The sequence below is a fragment of the Thermobia domestica genome, chromosome 16 (assembly GCF_964235325.1).
Source record: "Thermobia domestica chromosome 16, izTheDome1.hap1.1, whole genome shotgun sequence".
In the NCBI taxonomy this organism is placed as follows: Eukaryota; Metazoa; Arthropoda; class Insecta; order Zygentoma; family Lepismatidae; genus Thermobia; species Thermobia domestica.
Genome location: NC_137469.1, coordinates 120,963,291 through 120,977,317, shown reverse-complemented (window position 1 = coordinate 120,977,317; position 14,027 = coordinate 120,963,291). Strand labels below are relative to the sequence as shown.

Sequence of the window (14,027 nt, the reverse complement as noted above, 5' to 3'; positions counted from 1 at the left end):
CTAAACGAAATAGATGTAAGGTTTGAGGGTACAAACAAAAGATTTGGTGACATCGAACGAAAGGTTGAACAGCAGCAGGCTGAAATAAGTAAATTGAATGTTGTAATATCCGACCTATCAATAGAAACTAAACTAGAGTCGGTTGATCAAAGAATTAGTCGAATTCAATCTGAGGTAGACAGTATTAAGGGGAAGATTACTAAACTGGAAATCGTCAAGTCTGACATCTCCTATCCTTTTCCTGATAGCGATTCTATAGGGAAAAATTTCCCAGAAACGAGTAACGTCCTCCCGGGAAAGAGTCAAGTGTTGCCTGATGCACGGGGACACAACCATGTATTGTCCCCCGCATCAGCCAACCTCGAAATCATGGTTGAATAATTTTGATGTACCGATGCAGTCGAGTGTTGTGACTACAACAGTCACTAGCGTAAATGCTCACTCTACCTTTGGAATGGTACAATCGTACAGCGTGCTGCCAGGAGGGGAAAGGAGATGTGCCGGACCGTCGGTTACTGCCGTGGTGGGTCCTAAGTTCGAACCTTACATGGTCAATACTAACTATAAAACCTCTCTTGGTCATATGGGAGCGTTCAGTTCAGTGACCACTCCGTCGGTGGCAAATCCGGTGACAACCCCAACTGCTCAGGATAACGCGTTGATTCCACTGGATTCTTTTCCTGCCCCGCATAGTATGAGCTCTAAAGTTTCCCTCCGGGATATTGAACGTTTTCCCACTTTCGATGGGAACATTACTAACGGGTTACCTCGAGTTTTCCTGCGGAGACTGCAGCAATATTTAGACATGTACAAACTTACAGATGGGGAACGCCTACAGATAGTTGAAAAATGTTTGATCGCCGCTTCGGGCGCATGGTTTGCTTCGGTTAAATACCAAATCCGGACGTTTAGTGATTTTTTGATTCTTTTTAAAGAAGAATATTGTAATGAGCACATCGAACGGCTCCAAAAGAGAAACTTACAATCACTCCGGTATGATCGCTCCAAGTACGGGTCCCTCTTGGACTATGCTTGGAAAATTATCGAACTATATTATCAGATAGCTGAACATCCCTCTCAGGCCGAACTGGTAGATATTATTGTTAACGCTCTTCCACCCGATGAGTCCCGGGCCATAGCGTCCCACTTGTGCCAAACGGTGCGAGAAGTCACCTCACGTTTAGCTGCCTTGTGCGGTAAGGAAGTTGGTGGTCCACCAAAACGATACTTCGCCCGACAGGCAAAGATTCTAAAACCGACGAAGACGAAGGTAACGGCAAGTTGCCAGACAGATTTCCTGAGTTATACCCAAGCTGGATCTCGTTATCCTAGTGGGTATGGCTCAGAAAACAACAATAATGGCCGGCGACTGTTTAGGAATCGGCCCATGTTCAACAATCGCCGGAGTTATCGTCCCTATGACCGTACCAACATGGCATCGAACCCGGATAGGGGCGATAACACCAGGAGGAATTTTAACAGGACGTACGGAAGAAGGGAGAACGGTAATAGTCAGGGCAATAATAATAGCAATAATAGTAACAATAATGTAAATCGACCCCAGAATTCAATCCATTCGCAAGTGCGTGGTAACGGTGAGCCTAGAACAATATTAAATAAAAGTGATAGACGGGAAACTGCGGCCTAATGTCGTCAGATATACTAATCGACGGCTGAAGCCTTACGAATTGTCTCTGTCGATTTCTCAGTTAGAACTTCTGTCCGCTCTATTGCTATATGAACACTACTGAAAAAAAAAAAAAAAAAAGTATCGGAACTCACAATTTTCGAAATTTAAAGATTTTCAATTGTACAGAAGATAAACGTAATGAATTACTCGCGCAATACCCCAAGTAGATATAATATACTGTCCTAGTGTGACTGGTAATGTTTGAATGAGATGAATGAGTGTGTTAATTTAACAAGCATCAGTAGTTAGTATTCCCAATTAGAAAAATTTTGTTATTCTAACAAAATTTTGTTAATGGGCCGGGGAAAACTGTAATGTACCATTACAGTTGAAAGTAATGGCAATTTTTTTTACACACCCTGTACCTAGTAATTTTTTTTTATTCAATTTCGGTTTAGCTACACAATTTATTTACTCTCTCTACTTCGAATTAAATATAATGAACCCAAAGGTTTCGTTAGTAACCATATTCCCACTGTATAATATATTTATTTACATTTTGATTAAGTGTAAATCCCATTTTCTGATATATAAGTTGAAAAGTTTCCAGGTTTACCATTCTGACGTCATACCGAAACATAGTTCTGTCATTGGATATAAATTTTCTTAATTTCAGACCAATGTAGAATTTAGTCAGGTACCTAATTTTTCCCTCACCCCCTCTCAGTAGTCCATAGTCACTTTCAGATCCGGTTATATCTGGATTTACCAAATTTCCATTCGCTTTGTAATTTCCGCGGCTAAAGTTTTCTTTCTGATTGGAGGAATTCTCCTACCTCTGGCTTTTTCGGCGCAATGTTATTAGAATAATCGAAGACACACAAGCAGGAGCAGCTTGTGATTTTCTTGCCACATATTTTTCGGGAAGGTCTCAAATTTTCAAGGACAACTAAGGTAACAGATAATGTAATTCAATAGTTAAAGATTTACAACGGAATAGGAGCCCGGAAAATCCACAAATTTTGGTAAAGAAGCTGCAATTCAGTGAAATAACAAATTCCAGTTCTGTTTACTAGGAAGCCATGTTTGCTGCCTATCGAGAATAGACAACAGTGAAAGAGTGACTTTACTTTTTTTTTTTATTTCAAACTCAAGTAGGGATTAGGGAAATTACGACTTGTTAGTGCATGTTGTTCGTGTGTTAAGTAGAAGTGACTTTTTATTATTTATTCAGTAATCGCATGTACGTAGGTTTGATGGTTGTAAAGTGAATAATCATAATGGCAGCTTAAGTTAGCTTAAAAGGGCTCCTATCCCCTTTTCCAAATTGAACCAGTTCTAGCGGGGGAATGGGTTAGTTATTGTTCGTTTTAGGGCCTTTTCCCCTTTCAGGGGAAGGGTCCCTCCATAAACCTCGTTAAGGTGCCCCCCGGGCATCAATTTTTGGCAATCATTATGTAAACAATTGGTCAGGTCAATTGGACCTAGTGTTACTTTTCTCATTTTTGACCCCCTTTAAATTAAATAGAGCCGACTGTATATATCGACGAGGGAGTAATGTATTTTAAATCTAATGTGTTAGGTTATTTTCGTCAACATGCATGTAACTAAATGGTGCATGTTTATTTTAGTTAGTTGTCTTTATGTATAGTACTAACAGTGGTGTATGTAGTTAGTAGTTTTGTGTGAGTGTGTGAATTTTCGATTTGGACAGTGTATAAATATGCTTTAATTTAGTACCATTTTGCTAACATAAATAAACCAGAGTAAATATTAAATTTCTGATTAATGAGTACAAGTATACATTTCAGTACACGGTAAATTATGCCTCCACTACAGCGCTATAGCGTCAGTTTTCGGTAGTCAATTGTTTGTTGACAGTACGACATCGCATGACTTAGTGATTTAGATTGTTTGATTTTGGACAGTTATTCTCAAATTACTTCCCGTGGACATGGTTTTCGGTTCGGATGAGTATACCTTCGTATAAAATAGCATGAGATCTTACTGTACTGAAAATTTCAGCTTGCTAGGTCCAGTAGTTAATGAATAATCCGCTGAAATAAAGAACACCTATTTTCTTAATAGAAGTAAAGTCCATATGCTGTTACTGTTCGTTTAAAAATGTAGGATTAAATTCTCTTTTCCCGTGGGTGTAGAAAATTCCATTGTTGCTTCAGTTTTATCAACAAATCAGAAATAGATTAATCGTTGACAATTTAACTTTCCGTAAATACATGTATGATTTTTTTTTTAAACCTGCAAGGTAAATACAATTTGGGTGCTTCGAAATAAAGAGTACGTGGTTCGATGAATGTGATCGTGTGGTGGTTTGAGCGTGATAGATTGTGATAGTTATATATATATATATTTATTACTGCGTAACGTAAATATGTGTATGGCCTGCGTGTAAAATGTACGAAATAGGGTGTTTATAAAATATTACTTCGTGTGGAAATTAGTAGATAATGAATGAATGTAATGATATGTTAATAATATGATATATAATATGAATGAAATGATGACCCCTATATTTAAATGGATAGGCCTAGTGAATTTTATATAGTGAAAATACGAATATGTTTACGAAGAAAGAAAGAGAAAAAAAAAAATCTCTCGCGTTTTGACTTCCACACCAGTGCATTCATCCAACCGAGTTTGCTACTTGGATAGTAAATTATAGTTGGGAATTGTGTGTTACTTTGCATTTATGTACCTCCTAACAACAGCCCCAGATCTTAAGCCTTTCAATAGATAGAGTAGCATCATGTGGGAATTACTTCTAAAGGTTGACAGAAATGATAATTAAGAAAACCAACTGCTATATCCTGTGATCATCGAAAAGTACAGGTTTCGGTCATTTGTACCTTTAGCATTCATTGCCTCTCCGAGATTTTTTTTTTTTGTTGCTTACCTTATTTATTTATTGTGCAGTGTTCATATAACTCAGTTCGGACTATCCGATTAAATTAACTGCTACTAAATTAATATTCATGGATAGCGTACCCGGACGTCGACCCCTAGTCCCCTTAAGTATTTTTCATGTCTTTTCTTAGTTTAATTAGATGAGGGAAATTAACGACGTCCCAGACGGTGGCATGTCTGCGCTGGGTAGCCATCGGTGATGTTTCGGTAATTGAAATCACCGATTCAAAATTCAGTTTATTTATTTAATTTTTTTATTTTTTTGGCGAATTACTAATTAGGGATACCTTAGCTATTACTCTAATTTCATCCCTATTCTGGAATCTTCTAGTTTCCAAGAGGTCGGATGATTTTTTTTTTCTTTTCTTGAAATTCTAAATTAGCGCCTTCTCTAACCTTCCGGACGATTTCCGGGAACCTGCTGGTTTGGGCCGGATACGGGGATCGGATTTCAATCTTACAACCAAACTCTTGTGGGATTGGGATCTGATGGACACAGAACTTGCATCCTTGGCAGCAGGGCGTTCCTTGAGTCTACGTATTTGAGTAGACCACCCTTTTGGCATGTTAAGAATATTTTGGCTATGGATTTTGTTGAGAGCGAAATTCGATTTCTGTCTTTGTAGCGTTAGTTATTTCCCACTTAAGTCTTTGGCGCCACTATTTCTTCGTCTTCTTTCTTTTCTATCTCTCTCTGTCTTCATTACTTCGAGATTTTTTTTTTTTTTTAAATTTCAACCTCCCCCCCCCCCGGTTTCTGAAACTCATAAAACATACAATATTCATTTCACTTATTTCGATCGTATGTACTAACTGAGACATCGAGGGATGCAATTCGTGGAGGTATTGCAGCACAACTCAGGACCATTTTCGCGATATTCAATCCACCACGGGAGAAATTGACGGGAAGGTACACTATGCTTTCAGATTCCTAGAAACCTTCGTTATTCATTGATCATACAACTTATATCAATTGATTACTGATTTCTGGTTTTTATTTCTATTGATTGGTCATATAGTGTGTATGTATTAGTAGTCTGGGCCCACTAGTTTCCAATAACATTGATTTTTTTTTTATATACATCTATATATGTGCTTACATAGTTTTAAAAGTTACGTGCCTGCTCATTTTGTTGCATTTCCACCTCTTATGTCAACTATTTTTTATATATCTACGCGGATCTTTAGTAAATTGAAAATGATTATTGATTATCGGGTTTATACATATAAATTACAATGTTGCAACCTTATGAGAAAGAAAAAAAAGTGAATTTTTGATAGTCAGGGTTTTTGTTTTGTCTTTGAGCCAATAAAATATAAATATTTATAAAATATGAATATTTGTCGAATATGAACGGTTATGTAGAATTTAAACGTCGACAAAATACTACGATGGATATTAAAGTGAAATTTATTGTATTGAATAATATGAATATATATATATACGAGTATGTATGTAATGGGCTCGGTATTTACCCTGGTTTTGTTTAGGTTGCCATAGGTTTTTGACACCCGACCTTTACCAACTATTTGTGACATATAGTGTTACCGCGTATATTGTAATAAATTACATTTTGTTGAGTGGTTACTGATGTTTGTAACTATTAAAGTTGAATATAATGTTAAATACCGCATGTAAGTAAAACGAGTAGCAGGTCGTAAGATAAGTAAAATAACCCTAATCCTCATCCAAATTTATTCGCAAGATCAAAGTGAAATTAATAACCTACGAAACAGTGTGCCCCACCAACGAATCTTCTATCAGTAGACTCTGAAACAAATCCTTCTCCTACGATCAGAAATTTAACTATTCAGTGTCTAGAATCTTTTGACTACAAGATCTATACTATAAAGAAAATTACTGGTCTTAAATTTAATGAAGAGAAATTTAGTTGATAACTTAATGTGAATACCGGAATATGGAAATATGTTCTCAATGTCTGTGACTGGATTCAAAATTTTTTAACCTTGATAAACTTTGAAATTTTATATTGAGTGCGTCGAGTGACAAAATGAGAAATATAAATATATATGTGATATGAAGCGACTATTTGTCTATAGCTAAAACAAAAACAATTAAACACTCTCATGGACACAAACCACAGTGCAAAAGAGAGTTGGAAAAAGGAGCTATTATCGATGTGAGAACAGAGACTCATAAAATCGTCGAAATGTCTCCTCTTGGGACAGAGACCTAATAAAATGCTATTAAAGTATTTTTTTTTTTAAGAATGATTAACCAATTATATATATATATATATATATATATATATATATATATATATATATATATATATATATATTTAATTTATTTTTTCTTTCGTTTTCCGCAATGATATATATATATTCATTACACTGAATCCTAAATGTATTGATCTGTGAATCTCCTTAATTTTGTTTTTTTCATTTTTTTTTTTTTTTTGTCAAATTCTCTTTCATGTAATTCAACTTTTAATATATATATAGGAAGAGAAATGTGTTATTTGATCTTGTTGCAAGTAGCGAATTTCTATGCATGTTAATGAAACATTCTTTCCATGTATTAAATTTTTCCATGTTATGTCCAACTAATTTTTCTTCTATTGAAATGTAATAAATGTATATAGTAATGTAGTTAGGTTAGTTTAATTTAACTAAATACAACCCGAAGTATACATTGTCCTGTATGAATGTGTGTGTGAGTGAAATGTAGGTTTAGTATTAAGTGCATCCATTATTTTGACATATATGTGTGATTTATTATAATTAATGGTAGTTATCAATTAAACTCATTGAATGTTAATACTAACTTAAGTTGGCTCTATGAAGGAAGTAAAAAGGACTGAAGTAGCCTGAACGAATGATCAGCATGGGAGAACTGTGAAAGTCAAAATCTTCTACGAATATGTAATACTCTGATTTTTTTTTTTTCTTTGTGGTCGATTCTAACATGCCATCAACTTCGTCCTTTATTTTTCAAGTATTGGATATTAGTCTAGAACTTCTGGAAATATTGAATAAACTGTAAACTTAAACTTTCTCATCTATCTCAGATCTAGATCGGGATAATTTGGTAGTTGGGGTTAAATGGATCTAGATCGGGGATGTATGGGTTAACATGTGTCTACCCTTAATCACCTGAATACCAAATATTAACCCAATAGCTATTGGAATTCGATAATTATTCACTTTCTTTACCATATTTTTCAAAATATGCAGTAACAGTTTCCTTTTTATTACCTTCTTACTTTACCTCTTTCCTCTTCTATTTTCCTTTTCCTTTTTCATCTTCTTCTTCTATTTTTTTTTAATAAAACTGAAAGGGGGGTCGTGACTGGGAATCCTAGAGATAATAAACACGGTCATGTATTTAGTTATTTTATTTCATTCTCTTTAGAAGTCCGATAAAAAGTTTTTTCGTTTCGATCGAATCTAATATGTTCAAAATTAAGAAACGGCTAATATATTCCAACGTAATTAGACATAAGCTGATAGCTTCATGAACATCCCCACCAGGGGTGAAGGATTCCCACTTACGACTTATTCTTTTCTTCAAACAGTTTTAGACTGACAAGCAGTGACAGGATTCGTTGTTATGGAAACGTTTGTTTCTATGGCAACGGCCCCCCCCTTTTTTCAGTTTTAATGTTTCGGAGGGCGCACCGGGACACGTCCCGGTGTCCCGGTGGGCCAGCACGAGCCTGCCCACACTATTAATTGTAACGTGTTTTATCGTAATCGCATAATGATATATTGAAAATATTTTCGATTTCTTTCAATTATTTAATTACATGTTAAAAAAAGGAAAGGCAACAAGAAACAGATTAATCGTAAGTTAGAAGTTCCTCTTCATACAGCAAATACTCGTATATTATATAACATCAAAAATGTTGTATCGAAAAGAAATGATCCTGAAGATGAGACTTACCAGGTAATATACCTCGTATACATGAGAACCCACTAAGTAAATAGAAATTACTTCTTTGACGAAAGCTGATGATGATGTATCACCCTAATTCTTCATGCTTGAAAGTTATATTATTGTTATTGCATTCAATTCATTCTTCAATATATTATAAAAATTATGCTATAAATATCTTACCTGTTCAATGAATTTACTGTTTATAATCATAGGTTTACGATCCCGGCTGTTAGCGAACACTTCATCCAATAGTTTAACTAGAACAGCTTGATCGTTAGAATTATCCACACAATAAGCAAAGATAAGCGGCCCCATCACTGTTTCAACTGCCAAAGCCCATTTGTCATCCTCAAGCTTCACATATGCACCTAAACAATAAATAAATAAAAATTACTGTAATCATTACCATGAATAAAACACTAAAGATTTAGGAACAAATATTTTGCATGACATTATCACCTATTTACAGAAATTATATTTTTATTATTATTCTCATTGTAGCTATCTTTCCTTCATGTTGTTTACAATTTACGATTCTACACATTGAAAGTACAAAACATTCCTGCATTTTAGATGCTTACCTCTAACTACAAAGGGATTGTCAATCTACAGTACAGCCACTCACAAAAGTACCTTCCCCCTAAGCGCTCTAATTCCATTACTTGGTGTCCAGGTCATTTGCAGTTGTGAGAACGCCTAGACAGATACAACCCAGCTTACTTTTCTCGGCACTGACAGCAGTTGGTAGCACTGAGTCGTGTCTTTGTGCAAGTAAAATTGTGAGTAGATGACGCACGAAACATTTCTTCATTCTGAGATCAATCTCTCTGGCTCAGAGCGTGTTGTCCAATGAACATCATATGTTAATCTCAATATCGCTGTGTATGAAATATACTGTAATTCAAGGAAATAAAAACACTGATCACACCAGAATCAGAAAATGCTTGAAAGTAGATGAAAATATCAAATCTAGAACAACTGCTGCAAATAACTTTGTAAATCACTGTCTCCATTGACAGACCTTCTCCAATTCGCCTTATTCCAACATCTTTTTCTTTCAAGGGAAGAGAAGATCTTGCTTGTCACACTGAGCATGCATTGAAATTGAAATTGAAACAGGAACACTTGAAAAAGTTTCAGCCTGGCCGGGTTTCGAACCCGTGTCTACCGAATAGAAGTTCAATGCGCTAAATTCACCCACCGCGTCACGTAACCTTACACCCATACTAATACCTAGTTAAAATTGTTTCATGGAAACATATAAACAAGATACTCAAATATAACAAAAACAAACAACTATAAACAAAATATAAATAAGAATATAAATAAGAATATATAAGTAACTTGTGTGAGTGTCTTAATGTCTTACTCGAGATTTCCTTGTTTAACTCAAAAACAAGTTATATAGACGTTCCTCAATGAGGAAAATATCACGAAACGTTCTTCAAGTTGAAGTTACGTCAGCTGCAGATTTGCAACTTGATGGGTGGCAGAGGGCAACTGCTCCCCAGAGAAGCTCCCCGCCGTTGGAGTGGGCCCATTTTGAGACAAAATTTTCTTACTCCATATACGATACGAACATGAAATTAGAAATGAAGCATCAAATAGGGTCGCTACTTTACATAAACAAAACAGCACACAAAAGGCAAATAGAACAAAAATGAGTCGTGGCCCCATTTTCAGTAGAAATGTCTACTATTAGGGGCTCTAGAAATAATATTTATTCGTATGGCTTTAAGATTTATCAATACTGTCCCATTAATAATTTTCTCATGTATGGAATGGGTCCAGGGAGTAACTAACGGAACCGCAGAACTTGCCGTGCGGGAGGGCCCACATGATACGGGGACCCATAAAGATTAAGAGAAAGTTGGAAAGCGGGGGCCCATGAATTAGAAAAATAACTTTTTCTAGGGGCATAAAATAAGCATATTAAAGCTTGCCCCTCGAAAAGAATCTAAGTTATGGCGCTGGTCATCGGTTTGCAGGGATGACCCCGATTTACATTACATTTTGTCCTTACCATAACTTCTAATTTCCAAAGAAGAAAAGACGACAGAAATTATTTTCATCTTTTGAATTATATCAACACGTGTAGAAATAGACAGTTCTATGTTTATGTTCCATAACTACTAGTTTATTTTCTTATATTCATATGAGGAATTTGTGGTAAATTGAGCCGGTGGTACTATCCGAGTTATCTTGGGCTACGTCTTCTGATCATGAGGCACAACCCACTAGGGGTTCGAATTCCTCTGAAAAGCAAGTTCGAAATTTTAACTGTCCTCAGTATTTCTGCGTTCATGTATTTGTAGTGTTTGGAATACGTCGAAAGGACATGGAGTGTCAGTGGCGAACAATATTCCGGTTGGGGCGATTTGTTTAAAAAGAATTGTGAAAGCAGGAAACTCCCATTGCAGCTACTTGTGTTCAAATCCTTTCGTGGCAATTATTATTTTTTGAAGGAATAGATAATGTTTATGTAATTGGTGTTGTAATTATGTTATTCCTTTATTATTATTATTATTATTATTATTATTATTATTATTATTATTATTATTATTATTATTACCACAGAAGGAAAGAAAAAGTAACATAGTCGAAGGTATTCATACGAACAGAAAAGATATACAGTATGTCAGGTTTCTTAGGTTTACACATGAACGCAATAATATTATTACGTTTATGGATTTACAGATAGAATTTTCATTTTATGACAAGAAATGAAATAAAAGATTTGTTAGCTGATAACAGTAATGCATTTTGTTTCGCCCTTCTTCTAGGTAGAAAGGTGAGGTGACATTTTAAATAGGATCATTCCCGTAACTAGCTTTTTAAGTTCGATCACTATTTGCAATTTGTGCACAGCTACGAACAATTTCTTGGAAGTCATTTTTGGCCCATACTACAGCAGTAAGAACGTGTTTAGACCTTATGTGTTCATCAATTCTTGTCCAAACACGTTACTTGCCAGACAGTTACGAACGAAGGCTGATCGCATGACGTAATTTTGTGTTGTTTGCATTTCACCTGTAAAGGAAGTCGTCACAACTCTTAGATCAAGAGAAATTGAATGTTTTTTATGTTAGTGTACATCAGAAGTATCAGTATTGTAGATTATAAAAATTTCCTGAATTGCCACAGCCGGAATCGAACTCGCGGCCCCAACATTATGAAACTAACGCTTAAGCTACTACTCTAAGACATCACTGTTTTGGGAGAAGGAAAAAATGGAGTTCAGTGAATTCAGTAATTACACACTTTTACGATTCCAGTCTAATAATACTGAAATTTTCTGATTTCAGTCATGATAAAATAGTCAAGTATTATCCAGAAAAAATAGTCCAGAGAAGTCAACTTTAAATTGACAACTCATATGTACGGTGGCGCTGCCGAATGCTCTCGCCTCGGGCTCTGATTTTTCAGGGCACGGCATTGGACAGATACTTATATTGATTGGAATGTGGTGTTTCAGGGACTGCATTATTTTTTAAAGTTAACTAATTTAACGAACCTTCCTCAGGACCTTGTTTCCTATTTTGACGCGTTTTACTCAATTTTAGTTTTTCCACTAACTCTTTAAGAACAGGGACAAAAACACAGAAACATGGAGGACAGTAAAAAACACAAACACTATTAGCGCATTCTCCCTTTGCCTGAAGTAAAACAATAAAATATGGTGAACATGCAATTTTTGGTCTTCCATTTACTATGTGGTGTCAAAATGAAATGAAATGAAATCTTTGAGTTTTACGTCCCACGGTTATGACGGTTAGGCTAAAGGAGACGGTGATGATGAGTAATAAATGAAATGGTGGAATGCAGAAAGTGGGAGGAAACGGGAGAACCCCGAGAAAACCCACGCACACGGTGTTTGTCCATCTCAAAGTTCACTTGACGGGAGCTGGGATCGAACCCGGGACCCCAAGCACCAGAGGTGAACGCTCTACCACTGAGCCACCGCGGCCCCTCTATGTGGTGTCAAATCCAGAGTTAGAGTGGCTCAATGGGTCAAATAGATCGAGTTTTCTGAGTGGATCAGTGGGGCGTGGGTTAACAGCATGTGACCCACTGCCACCCACCACACACCATGACCCACCACTCATTCTGACCCACCGACCAACTATGCTCAGTGGATTGTAGACAGCATCTTCTGAACAGCATATTTTTTCACCCTCGACCCATAGAAACTAAAAACGTTTCTGATTGGTTGCAGCTTGTGATTGTCCAAACCTTCTGGTGTATGTATTGTGTATTATATTGGTAATAAAAGAACATTGTCACTTTGTTGGAATTGAAGAAGAAACAAATTGAAGAAGTAGTTGAGGTTAAATTTAAATCATGGAAGTCAAGCTGGAACAAAACAAGCGATGCGGGGCTTCTAACCCACTCCTCCTCCTGCTACTACTACTACTACTTATACTGTGTATTCGTATAGCAAAACTGCACACGTAACGTAATCATTTTTGAGTATTTTTATCATCTCTTTTTAATGAGAAAAACTGTTTTGAAAATTTTAAAAATAAAATATAAAATTAAAATATTTTCCTTGGCCCGGGTTTGAAATCACACCAAAAGCAATCATAATTATTTGCCCATTGCGCTAGTACTTTCAGCCACGAAGACTCCAGTAACAGGCACCTCATTTTTGCTATATTTGTGCTACGTGGCGAGAAACGGATAATTCCAACTTAGAAGAACCGCGCATTTAGCTTCTATGAGTAGAGTCGAGCGTGATTTAAAAAATGCTTCTGAACACTGGTCAATTTGCCTACGTTTTACTTTCAAGGCTTCCACTTCCCTTTTTCATTTGTTTCTGTTTACTTACCTGAGATGAGTATCTAAGTGAAAGAAGAACTTCAGGCATTTTTGGATATTGATATTTGTAATTGTAATAATAGTAATAGGATGTATCTACTACTTGGCTTTCGACACACAGCCTGTGAGTTTTAGAGCAACTAACTACTGGAAACATTACATTTATGAATCACTGTAATATATAAATTATTATATAAAATTTAATGTAATTATGAGTGCCTAATAATCACGGCCAAATTGCAGTCAAATCAAATGATTTTAGGTATATAGTTAGGCCTTAATACAAACTGTGATGTTATCATATTGCGTTCATTATAACAATATCCGAAGGGATATGGGGATCCGAATATTTGCGAAAAATTGAGTGTCTCACAAGCCATTAAACTTACGGAGCTGAAATTCAGTATATTAACTTTATTAAAAATGAACAGACCGTCTCCTAGCATTTTTAACATTATCCTTTATGGGGAGGGGTGCACTTTCTACATATGGTAAATAGATAGTGGGTTAGTTTGTAAAAATAATTGAAAACGATCGATATCAGTTGAGAAACAAGTTGAGAAAGAATAAATACAGCCGAGTTCGATTCCCGGCGGGAGCTCATGTGACTCGGATTCACGTTAGTCCGTATCCCATGCCGTAAGCGTCGGTGCACCACCGATGGGAAACTAGCGACATCTCGCTAAAAAAATAGCGGCCCACGTCGATCCGCGGTGGCCCCTCTTCCGTTTTGAAAATTATACCACCAGTGAC

At 36.1% G+C, this 14,027-nt stretch overlaps 1 protein-coding gene across 1 annotated transcript in view; it reads right to left on the bottom strand.

The window, feature by feature from the left end:
• LOC145672601 (structural maintenance of chromosomes protein 6-like) overlaps positions 1 to 14,027 on the bottom strand; it is a 355,639-nt gene that overhangs the window by 131,190 nt on the left and 210,422 nt on the right. The window contains exon 14 of the mRNA XM_081741761.1: positions 8,637 to 8,824. Within this exon, the coding sequence (XP_081597887.1) occupies positions 8,637 to 8,824 (188 nt within the window). The remainder of the gene's footprint in view (positions 1 to 8,636; positions 8,825 to 14,027) is intronic.